General features: G+C 38.9%; 1 protein-coding gene across 1 annotated transcript in view; it reads right to left on the bottom strand.

Moving 5' to 3' along the window:
• Positions 1 to 12,532, bottom strand: part of jak2a (Janus kinase 2a) — a 53,300-nt gene that overhangs the window by 9,103 nt on the left and 31,665 nt on the right. Inside the window, exons 10-18 of the mRNA XM_041810078.1 lie at positions 12,246 to 12,432; positions 11,221 to 11,345; positions 10,135 to 10,269; positions 9,916 to 10,003; positions 7,886 to 8,013; positions 7,658 to 7,796; positions 7,335 to 7,486; positions 6,825 to 6,975; positions 6,588 to 6,721 (exon numbers count right to left, since the gene is read on the bottom strand). Coding sequence (XP_041666012.1) covers positions 6,588 to 6,721; positions 6,825 to 6,975; positions 7,335 to 7,486; positions 7,658 to 7,796; positions 7,886 to 8,013; positions 9,916 to 10,003; positions 10,135 to 10,269; positions 11,221 to 11,345; positions 12,246 to 12,432 — 1,239 coding nt within the window. The remainder of the gene's footprint in view (positions 1 to 6,587; positions 6,722 to 6,824; positions 6,976 to 7,334; positions 7,487 to 7,657; positions 7,797 to 7,885; positions 8,014 to 9,915; positions 10,004 to 10,134; positions 10,270 to 11,220; positions 11,346 to 12,245; positions 12,433 to 12,532) is intronic.

Here is a 12,532-nt window from a genome sequence, read left to right on the forward strand (position 1 = left end):
CCAGATTCAAGTCTGGCCTGTGGCTCCTTTCCAGCATGCTTAGGACAGAGGCAGCTAACTTTGAACACTACATAGCACTGTGACAGGAGATATTTTATTCTTCATCTCTACATGTGACGCATCTTTACATCACTTTACAACTGCAGAAGAACTGAGATGTTAGTTTTGCCACTTTGGATCCTTATACAGCACAGGAACACTATTTAAAATGCCAAAATTAGAACAGTCTGAATCCGAACTCATAAGATGAGCATTCTTTGTTAGTTGTTGTTCTAATACTTCAAGACTGTTTGGCCTCTCCCTCTGGGTTGAACATGTGAGGAAGTTCAAGAGTTCAAGAGTGTCTCATCGTTATGTTATTGTTACAAGGCGGTGATGTCCTAAAGCACAAATTAACATGCCCAGACCTTTGCACAGTCCAGCATGAAGGTGACAGATATTGTGTGATTCTAGCCGAGGTTACACATCATTCTGGCTCTCTGCTTTGTGTAGCTCAGCCTCACTGTCTAACAAATGTACAGCAGAGGACAGGGATAACCTGAACATTATGTTTGTTTATTTCTCCAAGCATGCACCAACGTGTACAAAACCGTTTTGAACAGTTTTGGACATTTTCTGTAGTTCACCTGCATGTTGAGTAACTATAGCTTTGCACAATTCTGGACATTATGCACAGACCCAAATTCCAAAAAGGATATTGTGCAAAATCTGGCTGTGTGGGGGACAGAAAACAGTGATAAGCAAATCCTTTTCTACCTATAGTGAATTGTATTTTATTCATTAGTAACAGATATCTAATGTTCAAACTGATAAACTTTATTCTTTTTTTTAATTTACACACATTCTGGATCTGATTCCTGCAAAATGCTTCAAAAAAGTTGGGACAAGAGCATGTTTGTCACTATGTTAGTTCACCTTTTCTTCTTAAAACACTCTGAAAGTGTCTGAGGACTGACAACACTAACTGCTTAAGTGTTGAAGGTGGAATTCTTTCCCATCCTTGCTTAATGTATAAATCTTAAGCTGCACAACAGATCAGGGTTTCTGTTATTGTATTTTGAAGATCATAAGGTGCCATAGATTTTCAATGGGAGAAAGCTCTGGACTGCAGGCAGCTCAGTCTAGTACCCAAATTTTTTTACTGTGAAGCCATGCTGTTGTAACCTGTACAGAATGTGGCTTGGCAGTGACTCTCCAAAACAAGCAGCAGCATCCCTGAAAAAGATGTCGCCTGAATGGAAGCATATGCATTTTCAAAATCTGTGTGTACCTTTCAGTAATAAAGGTGGCTTTACAGATGTGCAAGTTACTTATGCCATGGGCACTAATACAGTCCAACAACATCATAGATGCTGGCTTTTGAACTTTGTGTTGGTAAAAATGGATGGCCCTTTTACTTTTCACCCAGGAAGACTCAACAACCATTTCATCAAAAAACAATGTGAAATGTGGACTTGTCAGACCACAGCACACTTTTTCAATTTAGATCAGTCCATCTCAGATGAGCTTGGGGCCAGAGAAGTTGGTGGTACTTCTAAATGTTACTGACATATGGCTGTGGCTTTGCATGGTGAAGGCTTAACTTACATTTGAAGATGCTGTGCTGTACTGTGTTAACTGACAATGGTTTTATGACATGGTCCTGAGCCTACATTGTAATAACTAACACAGAATGGAAGTTAATTCAGTGGTGTCTGAGGGGTCAAAGGTTGGTTCAACCTAGTTGGTTATTCGCCTTATGTCATACATGCAGAGATTTCGCCAGGTCCTCTGAATCATTTACCTAGTAGACAATTTGTCACAAAGTGAAGAACCTTACGCAATTGTTAATTGTGATTTCCTGAACCTTTCAGGAGTGTTCTTTTTAAACCACATCATGGCACTAAGACCTGTTACCAATAAACCTACTGGCCTGTGGATTGCTGTATGTTTTTTTGAGCTTTCAAATACTTCCCCAGTCATTTCTCGCCCCATGTCCCAACTTTTTTTGGCATCAACTTCAGAATGTCTATTTTCAAATAAACCATAAAGCTTATCAGTTCAAACAGTAAATATATTCTCTTTGTGTTGTATTATAATCACTACAACTTCAAATCAGTGTTCTGTTCTGTACCATTATTTTGCCCTATGGCATCTGAGGAAGCCGTGTGGATGCGCTTCCTGCTTTGTCTCTTTTTGTTTGTCACAGCTCTGCTCACATGAGGCGGAGTTTGAGTAGTCAGGGTGGGATACCAGGAAATAACTTTTTTCTCATGTGCATGATCATAATGATTTGTTATCACTGGAGGGAGGTTGGGAGGTTTGGCTGGCACGGATTAATTTCTATTTTGTAGAAGCTGTTTTTGTGTTTTGGTTTTTCCCACTTTATTTCGTCTTTTCTCCTTATTTTCACCCTTAGGGTGGTGTGTCTTAACTGCTTACTGTCCATTAAACCAACTGTAATTAAACCATGACAAGATTAAACATTTTCTCCTGGAATGTGCAGGGCATAAATGACACTAAAAAGTGTTAACACTGTCTAGATATTTTAAAGAAGAAAAAGTGGACATCATGTTGTTACAAGAAACCCACCTAATACAGCAAGATTTAAATAAATTAAAAAGCACCCACTTCAATTTGGTCGCATCCTCCTCAGCCAATAACAGAACAAAAGGAGTAGCAATTATGGTTCGCTCCAATCTTAAAATCAGCATCATCAAAAATGGAAAGGACCAAGATAGAAGGATTGCATTTGTGAAAATAATTGTCAGTGGAGTAAAGATAGCTCTCATTTCTGTGTACGCCCCCAACTCGCATGACAAATAATTTTTCTCCTCTTTATGTAAAATCCTAAATGAAATGAATGGATTTAACCTCATTGTAGGTGGTGACTTTAATGCAGCTTTTGATGTAAATGATAAAACCTCAAGGACTAGTGTGATCAGTCCAAGTACTCGAGCTTTGAGGAATTTACTATCAGAATATGATCTGAGCGATGTATGGTGTATACAGAACCCACATAAAAAGGACTACACCTTTTTCTCTGCACGTCATCTATCCTTCTCAAGAATAGATTACATTCTGGTTTCTTCTCTGATGAAAAACATGATTCTAAAGGCTGAAATAGTCTATATGTCACTTTCTGATCATCATGCAAATTCATGTCATATAATGTTGGGTCCAGTTTCAAATAGAGCAACTCGTTGGAAATTCAGTACTACTCTTCTACAAAATACGTTTTTTTGTGATCAATTCAAAGAAGCATTTAAAGAGTTTTTACTCATAAATAAGGGCTCCATCTCAGATGAACGAATCCTATGGGACTCTATAAAGGGATTTATAAGGAATCATTCAATCTCATTTGCTTCAGGTCAAAACAGGGCTCAGTTGAGAGAAATTAAAGATTTGGAGCAGACCCTTGCACATCTTATTCTTCAGCAGCACATCCAATTCTCAGAAGAAAGACAAGAGGAAATATTAGTTAAAATAAAGTTAAATAGTATACTAGGCAGAAGGTCAGAATTTCTAATTCACCGAGCTAGGCTAGTTAACTATCTTGACGGCAGCAGACCCAGTTTTCTACTGGCCAGTAAATTAAGGAAAAATGATTGCCTTGCAGATATAGCCTCAATTCAAGCAGAAGATGGCTCTCTTTTGTGTGACCCACTCTCAGTAAATCAACAATTTGAAAAGTTTTATAAGAAATTGTATCAAAGTGAGGTAAGCGCAACATCAGAAATTATTAGCTCTTATTTTGAAGAATTAAAATTGCCTAGTCTTTCCCTCGAGGAGACAAATGTTTTAGATACTGAAACAACATTAGATGAGCTATACCAGGCATTACAACAAATGAAAAAAGACAAATCCCCAGGCTTGGACGGTATACCACCAGAACTTTATCTGAAATTTTGGGATGATCTTGGTTCACCTATGCTTGAGATGTTTAATAAAGCACTTCAGATGGGATCTTTCAATAGAGACGTTAATACAGCTATCATCTCACTTTTATGCAAGCAAGGAAAGGATCCAACGCTTTGTTCAAGTTACAGACCTATCTCCCTACTTAATTCAGATCTGAAACAAAACTCTAGCACCTAGATTAGATAAAGTGATCCCAAAATAAGTTCATCCAGACCAAACCGGTTTTGAAAAAATAGATTAGCAGAGGACATCATCAGAAGATTGCTACATGTATTAATCTCAGCCTCCAATTCCACTTCATTACCTGCTGTCCTGTCGATCGATGCTGAAAAAGCATTCGATCGACTTGAATGGAAGTTTCTCTGGTTTACTTTAGACCGAATGGGATTTGGAAAATATTTTTTAACCATGCTAAATGTACTATACAATAATCCCTCTGCCCAGGTTTTAACAGGAAATTGTTTTTCATCTCCTTTTCCAATTTGGAGGGGATCCTGTCAGGGTTGCCCACTATCCCCGCTGTTATTCATCCTATCACTTGAGCCCCTTCTGCAGAAAATAAGGCAATCCCAGAGTATAACTCCTGTAGTGGTAGGGAATATAAACAACTGTATTTCCCTGTACACAGATGATGTTCTGTTATATTCAAACAATGTGATGTCGGATTTACCTCATATTATAAGAATTTTTTCTTCTTTCAGCACCCTCTCAGGGTATAAAATAAATTTGAGTAAAAGTGCAATTTTACCCTTGAGTTGCTTATCATACTACTCTGAAGTCCAAACAGAAATTCCAATTGTTTCCAAATTCAAATTCCTTGGTGTACATATTTTCTCATGTATTGAAAAAATTTCTAATGCCAATTTGAAATTGATGCGCGAGTCCATCTGCAAGGATCTAGAAAGGTGGTCCAACCAAAAAATGTCCATGTGTTGTCAAATATCAGTTATCAACATGAATATCTTACCAAAGATTAATTTTATTATAAGTATGCTTCCTCTGCCCACACCTCCTAAGTACTGGGATAGGATAAAAAGCATAATTTCAAAATTCATTTGGAATGGAGGACGACCAAGGCTGAAAAATCGAACCCTATGCCAAAGTAAGTCTCAAGGGGGATTTGGTTTAGCCAATTTTGAGCTATATTACATATCGTTCATGCCCCGCCCCCTTCAAAAGTGGTTTTCCCGGGATGTCAATACGCCATGGCTTAAGACTGAAAATAACATCGTGGCTCCATATAAGGTAAATGAACTTTTATTCAGTGGTCTTACTCCCAAGCTAGCCCAGGAGAAATTTGGTCCCATAATATCTCACTCTATTAAAATATGGCAGCAGGCTGTTAAGTTGGGAAAATGGGATATAAAATGGCACAAACATACTCCAATTTTCAATAATCAGCTCCTCTGCTTAGACCGCAGACCAATATTGTTCCCATCTCGGTCTAATCAGGGCATTCACTCCCTCTCACATGTAATAAATGAAGATGGTCTAAGATCTTTTGAAGACCTCAGGAAAGAATATAAATTGCCACCAGCCTCATTTTTCTTTTATTTGCAGCTGAGATCAGTGCTTCAAACTAGTGGGGTCCCATGGAAAGAGGTGCTTCCCACTCACCCTTTCATTAATTTTATGACCACCAAAATTAAAGGTGTGGGTTTTGTGTCCAATATGTATAAGAAACTTCAGGAAGTTACGCCTCCATATATGGGTGTGACAAAGGTCTGGAATTTGGACTTGAAGCAACTGCAAGAACCCATCAACTGGGAAAGAGTTTGGGAAAATGTTGCACTCTCATCTCAAAATTATAACTATCAAATGATTCATTTCAAGTTTATACATAGATTTTATTTAACACCAAGGAAACGCTTTCAATTTCAACTCAGCCCCTCACCATTGTGTAATTTGTGAAACTATAATGAAGTGGGAACCTATGTACATGTTATGTGGGACTGCCCAGATGTAAAGCACTACTGGTCTACTGTATCACAAATGTTATCCAATATTAGTGAAACTAATGTTCCTTTTTCACCCAACTTGTTACTCCTGAATGATGATTCTGCACTGAGTGTTAAAAAGTCTGAGAGGAGACTGATTCTTTTAGGGCTGCTAAAAGACTGTTGGTAATGAGGTGGAAACCTCCACATGAGCCTGAGATAAGGCACTAGGCTTTCCTAATGTTGGACATGATTTCCATGGAGCTCTCCATTGCTCGAATAAATGGTGCTAGGGACGACTTAATAGATACCCTGTCCCGGGCTCTGGAAAACACTAAAGCTCTGTACTCATGGATATAGCAGTAATATCTGTATGCATATATTGTAAGATTGAGTTGCTGACTTATTTATCTACCTATTTTATTCACTTATTCATTTATTTATTTATTTTGTTTAATTCCGTTTAGTTTTATTGTGCTTCACGTACTTCTGCAATTTAATGTGTAAAACGTGCTGGGGGGGGGGGTTGCAGTGAGGAAAATGTGTCTTGTTATTTTGTGTTGATATGTGACCCAAACCTCACTCTGATAACGAATAAAAACATTTGATCAAAAAAAAAAAAGAAAAAAAAATCTGTGTTCTGTTTTTGTTCACACTTTACACAGCATCCCAACTTTTCAAAATAAGGATATTCAGGTAGAAATAGTCCCTCAAAAGGAAAGAGAGTGTGTTTGTGAGTGCTCATCTTACCTTGCCCAGCTGCTTGAGGAAGATGAGGTGTCGCTCCTCAAACTGGGCTGGCTCCTGGTTCTCTGAAGCCCACGGGAAGCCAGAGCCTCTCATCCTGCTGGGCACCATATCACTCTCCACCAGCAACTCGTAGTCTGCAAAACATCAAGATCCAAAGCTTTTAAGTTAACTGATCAACAAATCTGCAACGTACACAAAAAATCTGTCTATGATTCTGTGTTATTTATTTCTTCCTACCTGGTGTGAAGAGGCTGTTGAGATCTCTGATCACAGCTCTGAAGGAGGGCCGATGTGATGGCTCATAGTCCATACAGTTGTTAATCAGATTAGCCAGCTCTGTCCATTTAGGAGCAGGCAGCTGATGTCGGTCCTCATAGAACAAGATCTTCTGCAGAGAGGAAAAAACACCACCAGCATGTTTGAAAACCATGTTTATGGTTGAATTTATACAAAAATACATCTCCTGACTTTGAAGCTGTAAAAATGAGTCAGCCGTTTTACTGCAAAAGTCAAATGTGCTTAAAATATCTTATTTTTGCTTCTTGGCCAATTTTTGAGATAAGTAGTCACATACTACTAGTACATCTTATAAGCTTAGTAAATACAAAGTTTAAGCCAGCAGCTGGTTAGCCTGGCTTAGAATTAGTTTTTGATAATCATTTCAACATTTTTTTAAATGTTGAACTAGTCCTTTAAAGTCCATCATTATCAGAACTGAAAATATCAGCCCATGTTTGTGTCTGACACCTTGGAGCAGTCAAGAGTGTTGAGCGGTTTGTCTCCACCACTACAGATCTCCCAAAGCGTGGTCCCAAAGCCCCACTTATCTGTGGCTAAACTCAGGTTTTGGGCATTTTCGATGCACTCAGGGGGCACCCAAGGGATACGCTCCACCAGAACTGACAAACAGACACAAGGAGACAAATTAATAGAGGGTAAAGATGAACAGCAAAGCTGAACAAATTTAGAACATAACAAAACCATTTCAGTGCACACTGTTCCCACATTACCACACAGGTGTTATCTAAGTCATCTCACATCATGTCAGTGCAGGTAGCCGTGCATCTCACCTTCTCTAGGCAGCACGGTGATGCTGATACCCGGATCACTGAGTTTGATAAAGGGCAGGCTGCCCGTTATGCGATCTTCTTCTCTGATTAAAAGAACATTCTTGGCACAAACGTTCCCGTGAATAAGGTTCTTGTCCTCCTGTGTGTAGAGACAGCAGAGGTAACAGATGAAAGTTTATTAAACATTAAAGGTAAACAAAGGATTAGTTTGACTGAATTCTTCCTTACCAGGTAGTGCATGGCCCAGGCAAGCTGCTTGGCCACTTCCAGCTTCCAGGTGATGTTAACACAGCTTTTATTCTTTTTTAGGTAGGTGTCCAGTGACCCAAATTTGCCGTACTCCTGCACCATCATGTCTGAGAGGGAGATGAGAGGGAAGGTGTTTTAGTTACATCTGCTATACAACAAAGAAAACTTCAGCCAGTCTGTGGTTTTCCCCAAATCCAGTTGATTTTTGATCACTTCTTTATCTTAAGCCCACACAGATGATTTCAGTACAAATCAGAGTGATCATAGCTATTCTGATGAAGCTGCTGTATTTAGATTTCAAAGTTTGAGCTATGTTACAATGGAAGAGGCAACACTTATCTTCTATCAGTAGCTGGAGCTCTGAATCTTTTGGTTTCTCTTTATCAATTAAGACTCAGTAGAGATGTAGCCAAATAGACGATTATATCTTTCATGGGCTTGATAAAGTACACTATAGGGACAAAAGTATTCGGCCACACCTGTTAATTATTGAATCCATATGTTTCAATCAGACCCGTTGCCACAGGTATATAAAAACAAGCACCTAGCCATGCAGTCTTTATTCATAAATTTTTGTGATATATGCATCTCAATAAATTAGAATACCATCAAAAGTTGATTTATTTCATTAATTCAATTAAAAAAGTAAAACTCATATATTATATGGATTCATTACACACAGACTGATAAATTTGTAGTGTTTATTTCTTTTCATTTTGATGATTATGCCTTACAGCTAATAAAAATTCAGTATCTCTCATAAATTGAATATTACAAAAGAGGAACAGTGGAAATGTGTTCTCTGGAGTAACGAATCTTGCTTCTCTGTTTGGCAGTCAGATTAGTGATTCTGAGTTTAGCGGATACCAGGAAAACATTGCCTGCCTAACTGCACAGTGCCAACCGTGAAGTTTGGTGGAGGAGGGATAAAGGTATGGGACTGTTTCAGGGTTTGGGCTAGGCTACTTATCACCAGCGCTATCGTCATGCTTCAGCATACCAAGACATTTTGGGAAATGCTATTCTTCCAACTTTGTGGCACCAGTTTAGGGTAGAACCTTTTTTTATTCCAACATGACTGTGCCCCAGTGCACAAAGCAAGGACTATAATGACAAGGTTTGATGAGTTCTGTGTAAAAGAACCTGACAGACCAGCACAGAGCCCTGACCTCAACCCCATCAAGCACCCAGGGGAAGAACTGGAACGGGGTTTGAGAGCTAGGCTTTCTCATCCAACATAAATGCCTGACCTCATAAATACTCTATAGAATGAAAGGGCACAAATTCTGACAGAAATACTCCAAAATCTTGTGGAAAGCCTTCCAAGAGGAGTGTAGGCTACTATCTGCAAAAGGAGTGCAATTCTATATTAAAGTACTTTATATACTTTATATACTGATGAAATGCTCAGGTGGCCGAATACTTTTGTCCAAGTGTACTTTATCAAGCCAATGTAAGACAGAATTCTAAATTTCTACATGACTATTATCTACTGATTCCTGATTTATAAAAAGAAAGCAAAAGAATCAGAATTTGATTACAGTAATTGGCTTTGGGTGGGATATTTTTTCCTTTATGTCTTTTCTTTTTGAATGGTAAAAGTTTAATCACAATAGCTTGAATTCAGTTGAAGAGACAAGCTCAAAAACACACTGGCCATGCAGCGTCGGCAGCCATATTTTACTTTACTTTTAGTCAAAGCAAATATTTTCCCTGAACTTATTTAGGGACCATATCTCATTATTGATACAAACACTTATATTAAAGCCCTATCAATACTTTGTTTATATTGAAATACACCAAAGAAAATACTGACATAACTTGAATGCTCTCTACTTAATCTCTGCATGAGTTTTTACCGACTACATGTGCATATCACAGTATTGAATTAACACTGCTACTTTTCAGATCCAAACTAGCTTTTTTAATTCCAACAGAGAAGGCTTGCTGCATCATGCCTTCAGTAACTTAAGCAGTGGGTGAAGAGAGTGTGAGTGTAGTGCACTTACTCTCATCTCCACAAACACAAACACCATAGTTGAGGAGCAAGTGTTTGTGCGAATGTTGGCTCATCATGCTTGCTGCTTCATAGAACGACTACGAAGGAGAAAATCAAAGAAAAGACCTGAAAAACTTAAGTCCTTTTGGCACCAAGGTAATAAAAAATTTAAAATATCTGTTCATGTTTCATAATTGAGATCCACGTGATCCTTTAATCACTCACTAACCTCTGAAAAGTTGCGTTGAGCCTTGTCCAAGATCTTGATAACAACATCTATCTGGTGTAACTCTCCGTAGTCTCCCAGTTCCTTCCTCACTCCGCAGAAGATCTTGGTGAACGTTCCTTGGCCCAAACTCTCATTCTGAAACATAAAATATTTATTATTTGGTTGGAAATGTGTTTGGGGAAAACAGCTGGAGTGCATTTTCTTTACTTTCTCAATTCAGAGTCAAACAACAGAACTCAAGCAAATGTTTAATATAATATTAACAGAAGAAAAACAGTTTGGTTTGACGATGTAAAATCAAAATAAAACGGTTGTATACATCTCAAATACTTTTCTGAGTCTTGTTTGTAAACTCCAGAGATTCCAGGGACAAAAGAAAGAAACCATTTGGTTCAATTTTGGACAGGTCAGGCATATTCATGCTGTTGTAAGCATCTACAAAGAAGTGTGCAGTCTTGTTTAAGTTTTAGGCATATAGGGTACTAAGGATTCATCATAGGGTACAATATGCCACAACCTGGGGGCTGAACCGGGGGGGTGGGAGGGGGAGTCGAGCTTGACATGTCAACACACATGAGACGCTCGGTAGACAAGGTCATGCTTGATGGCATCTCTTTTATCTGGGCCTTTTCACCCTTGGTAATACACCCAGAGACCACACACAGTTTCTAAACCCTTGGAACATCCACAGCATGACCATGGGCTAGTGGCAATCCAACTGCCTGCCTGGACGGTACCCTAGGCCATGCTCTCATGCCACACCAACCCATTACTCCAGCCTAAAGGTGTTAGTTATTTTTTCAACAGATTATTTTCCCATCATGCCCCTGGTAATATGCAAGGACAACCAGAGCATGACCGGGGTTGTGTCAATCCTCATTCCTACCTGATGGGGCCCTCTGACGGCTTACTTGCCACATCTATGCCTTACTTTAGCCTAAATTTTTGGCCAAAGCATGCCTAAAAGCTTTGCACAGTATGGGGGGTGGGGGGCGTGGTGGCCAAATTTTAACGTAAGAACCTTCTTAAACAGATTTTTAGATAAGAGGAAATACATTATAAAGAGATCAAACAGGGCTATCTTACAATGATGAGGTCCTCTTTTCGGATCTTGTGGAAAACCATCTGGGTGATGTTGTGTTTGTGGAGTGCGGGGGACAGAGGCACCTCTTCGCCTTGATTATTTCTACACACCAGAAGGTTCGATTTATCTGAGGAAAGATTAAAAGGTCAATGAGCATCATAATGCAACAAGGACATATTTTGGCACTACAAAAGGTCATTAATAAAGTGGTTATTTTGTCAATGTGCGATACTGTTAGTTGTCAAATTTTACTCAAAATTCAACAGCTGCTTATGGGAAGAATGGCACTGTTTAGTAAGAGCTCTTAATCATTCATGTTAGCATACAGACTATTACAGAGTATTCTGCTATTTTTCTGACCCTCTGAGACAGCTAATTTTACTTAGAAATGATTATTTCACAAAAGGAAAACCTAATGGGGTAATCAGTGAATCATCAGTTTTCATTAGCTACTTTATCAAATCCCCACTGAGGTCTCATGGTCATGTTGTGCTGTGGGTCATTCCATTTTCTTACCATTACAGGTTGATTCTTAGCCTTTTGCAGCACTGTGTGCACATATGATAAAGTAAAGTGTAATAATAATTGATAATCTGCTTTATAGCTCTTCAGTGCATTCATTATGTATCAATTAAAAAAAGGGCAGAGCTTATAAGGACACTAGTCAAAGATAGACACATGTCCTCATGGTGACATGAAGAAGTCCTTGGCTGGACAGAGCGGACTGACAGCAGAGGTCCAACCAATTGGTACTAGTAGTGGTTATGGGTTCAGGATCTATTCTTCTATTCAAGTGCATCTTAGCATCCACCTTGGGATATAATTGAGTAACTGTGACAATTTGGTCACTGTGATTATAATAAGGGTATCAGTACAGTATGACCAGTGATTAAACATCAGTGGAGATTCCTCAAAAATTAAGTAATCATTAAAAGACTGAAACTACTTACCTGATAGAAATTAGTTATAGTGAGTTGTTATAGTTGTTAGAGTGAGCTATAGTGTACACATGTGAGGAAACACTGACCTTTGGGGCTGGGGGGGCAGCACCTGGTCAGCTGGAACGTGTATCCATCAGTGCGCAGAGCCTCCTTCTGGTAGCAGTGCAGAAGTTCCCTTAGTGAGCCGAAGCTTCTCTTAGCACCACTCAGAATGTACTCTCCTGCCTCTGTCTTCACAATCTGACAGTGTTTGTAGTCCACCATGGATTCATACTGGAAAAAGAGAAAAAATGTAACATATACTCTTGCTAAATACAGAAAAAAAAGAATAATAAGTCAGTGTCAGGACCAGAGAGCACATCAAAGAATAGAA

The sequence above is a fragment of the Cheilinus undulatus genome, linkage group 17 (genome assembly GCF_018320785.1).
Source record: "Cheilinus undulatus linkage group 17, ASM1832078v1, whole genome shotgun sequence".
NCBI lineage: Eukaryota > Metazoa > Chordata > Actinopteri > Labriformes > Labridae > Cheilinus > Cheilinus undulatus.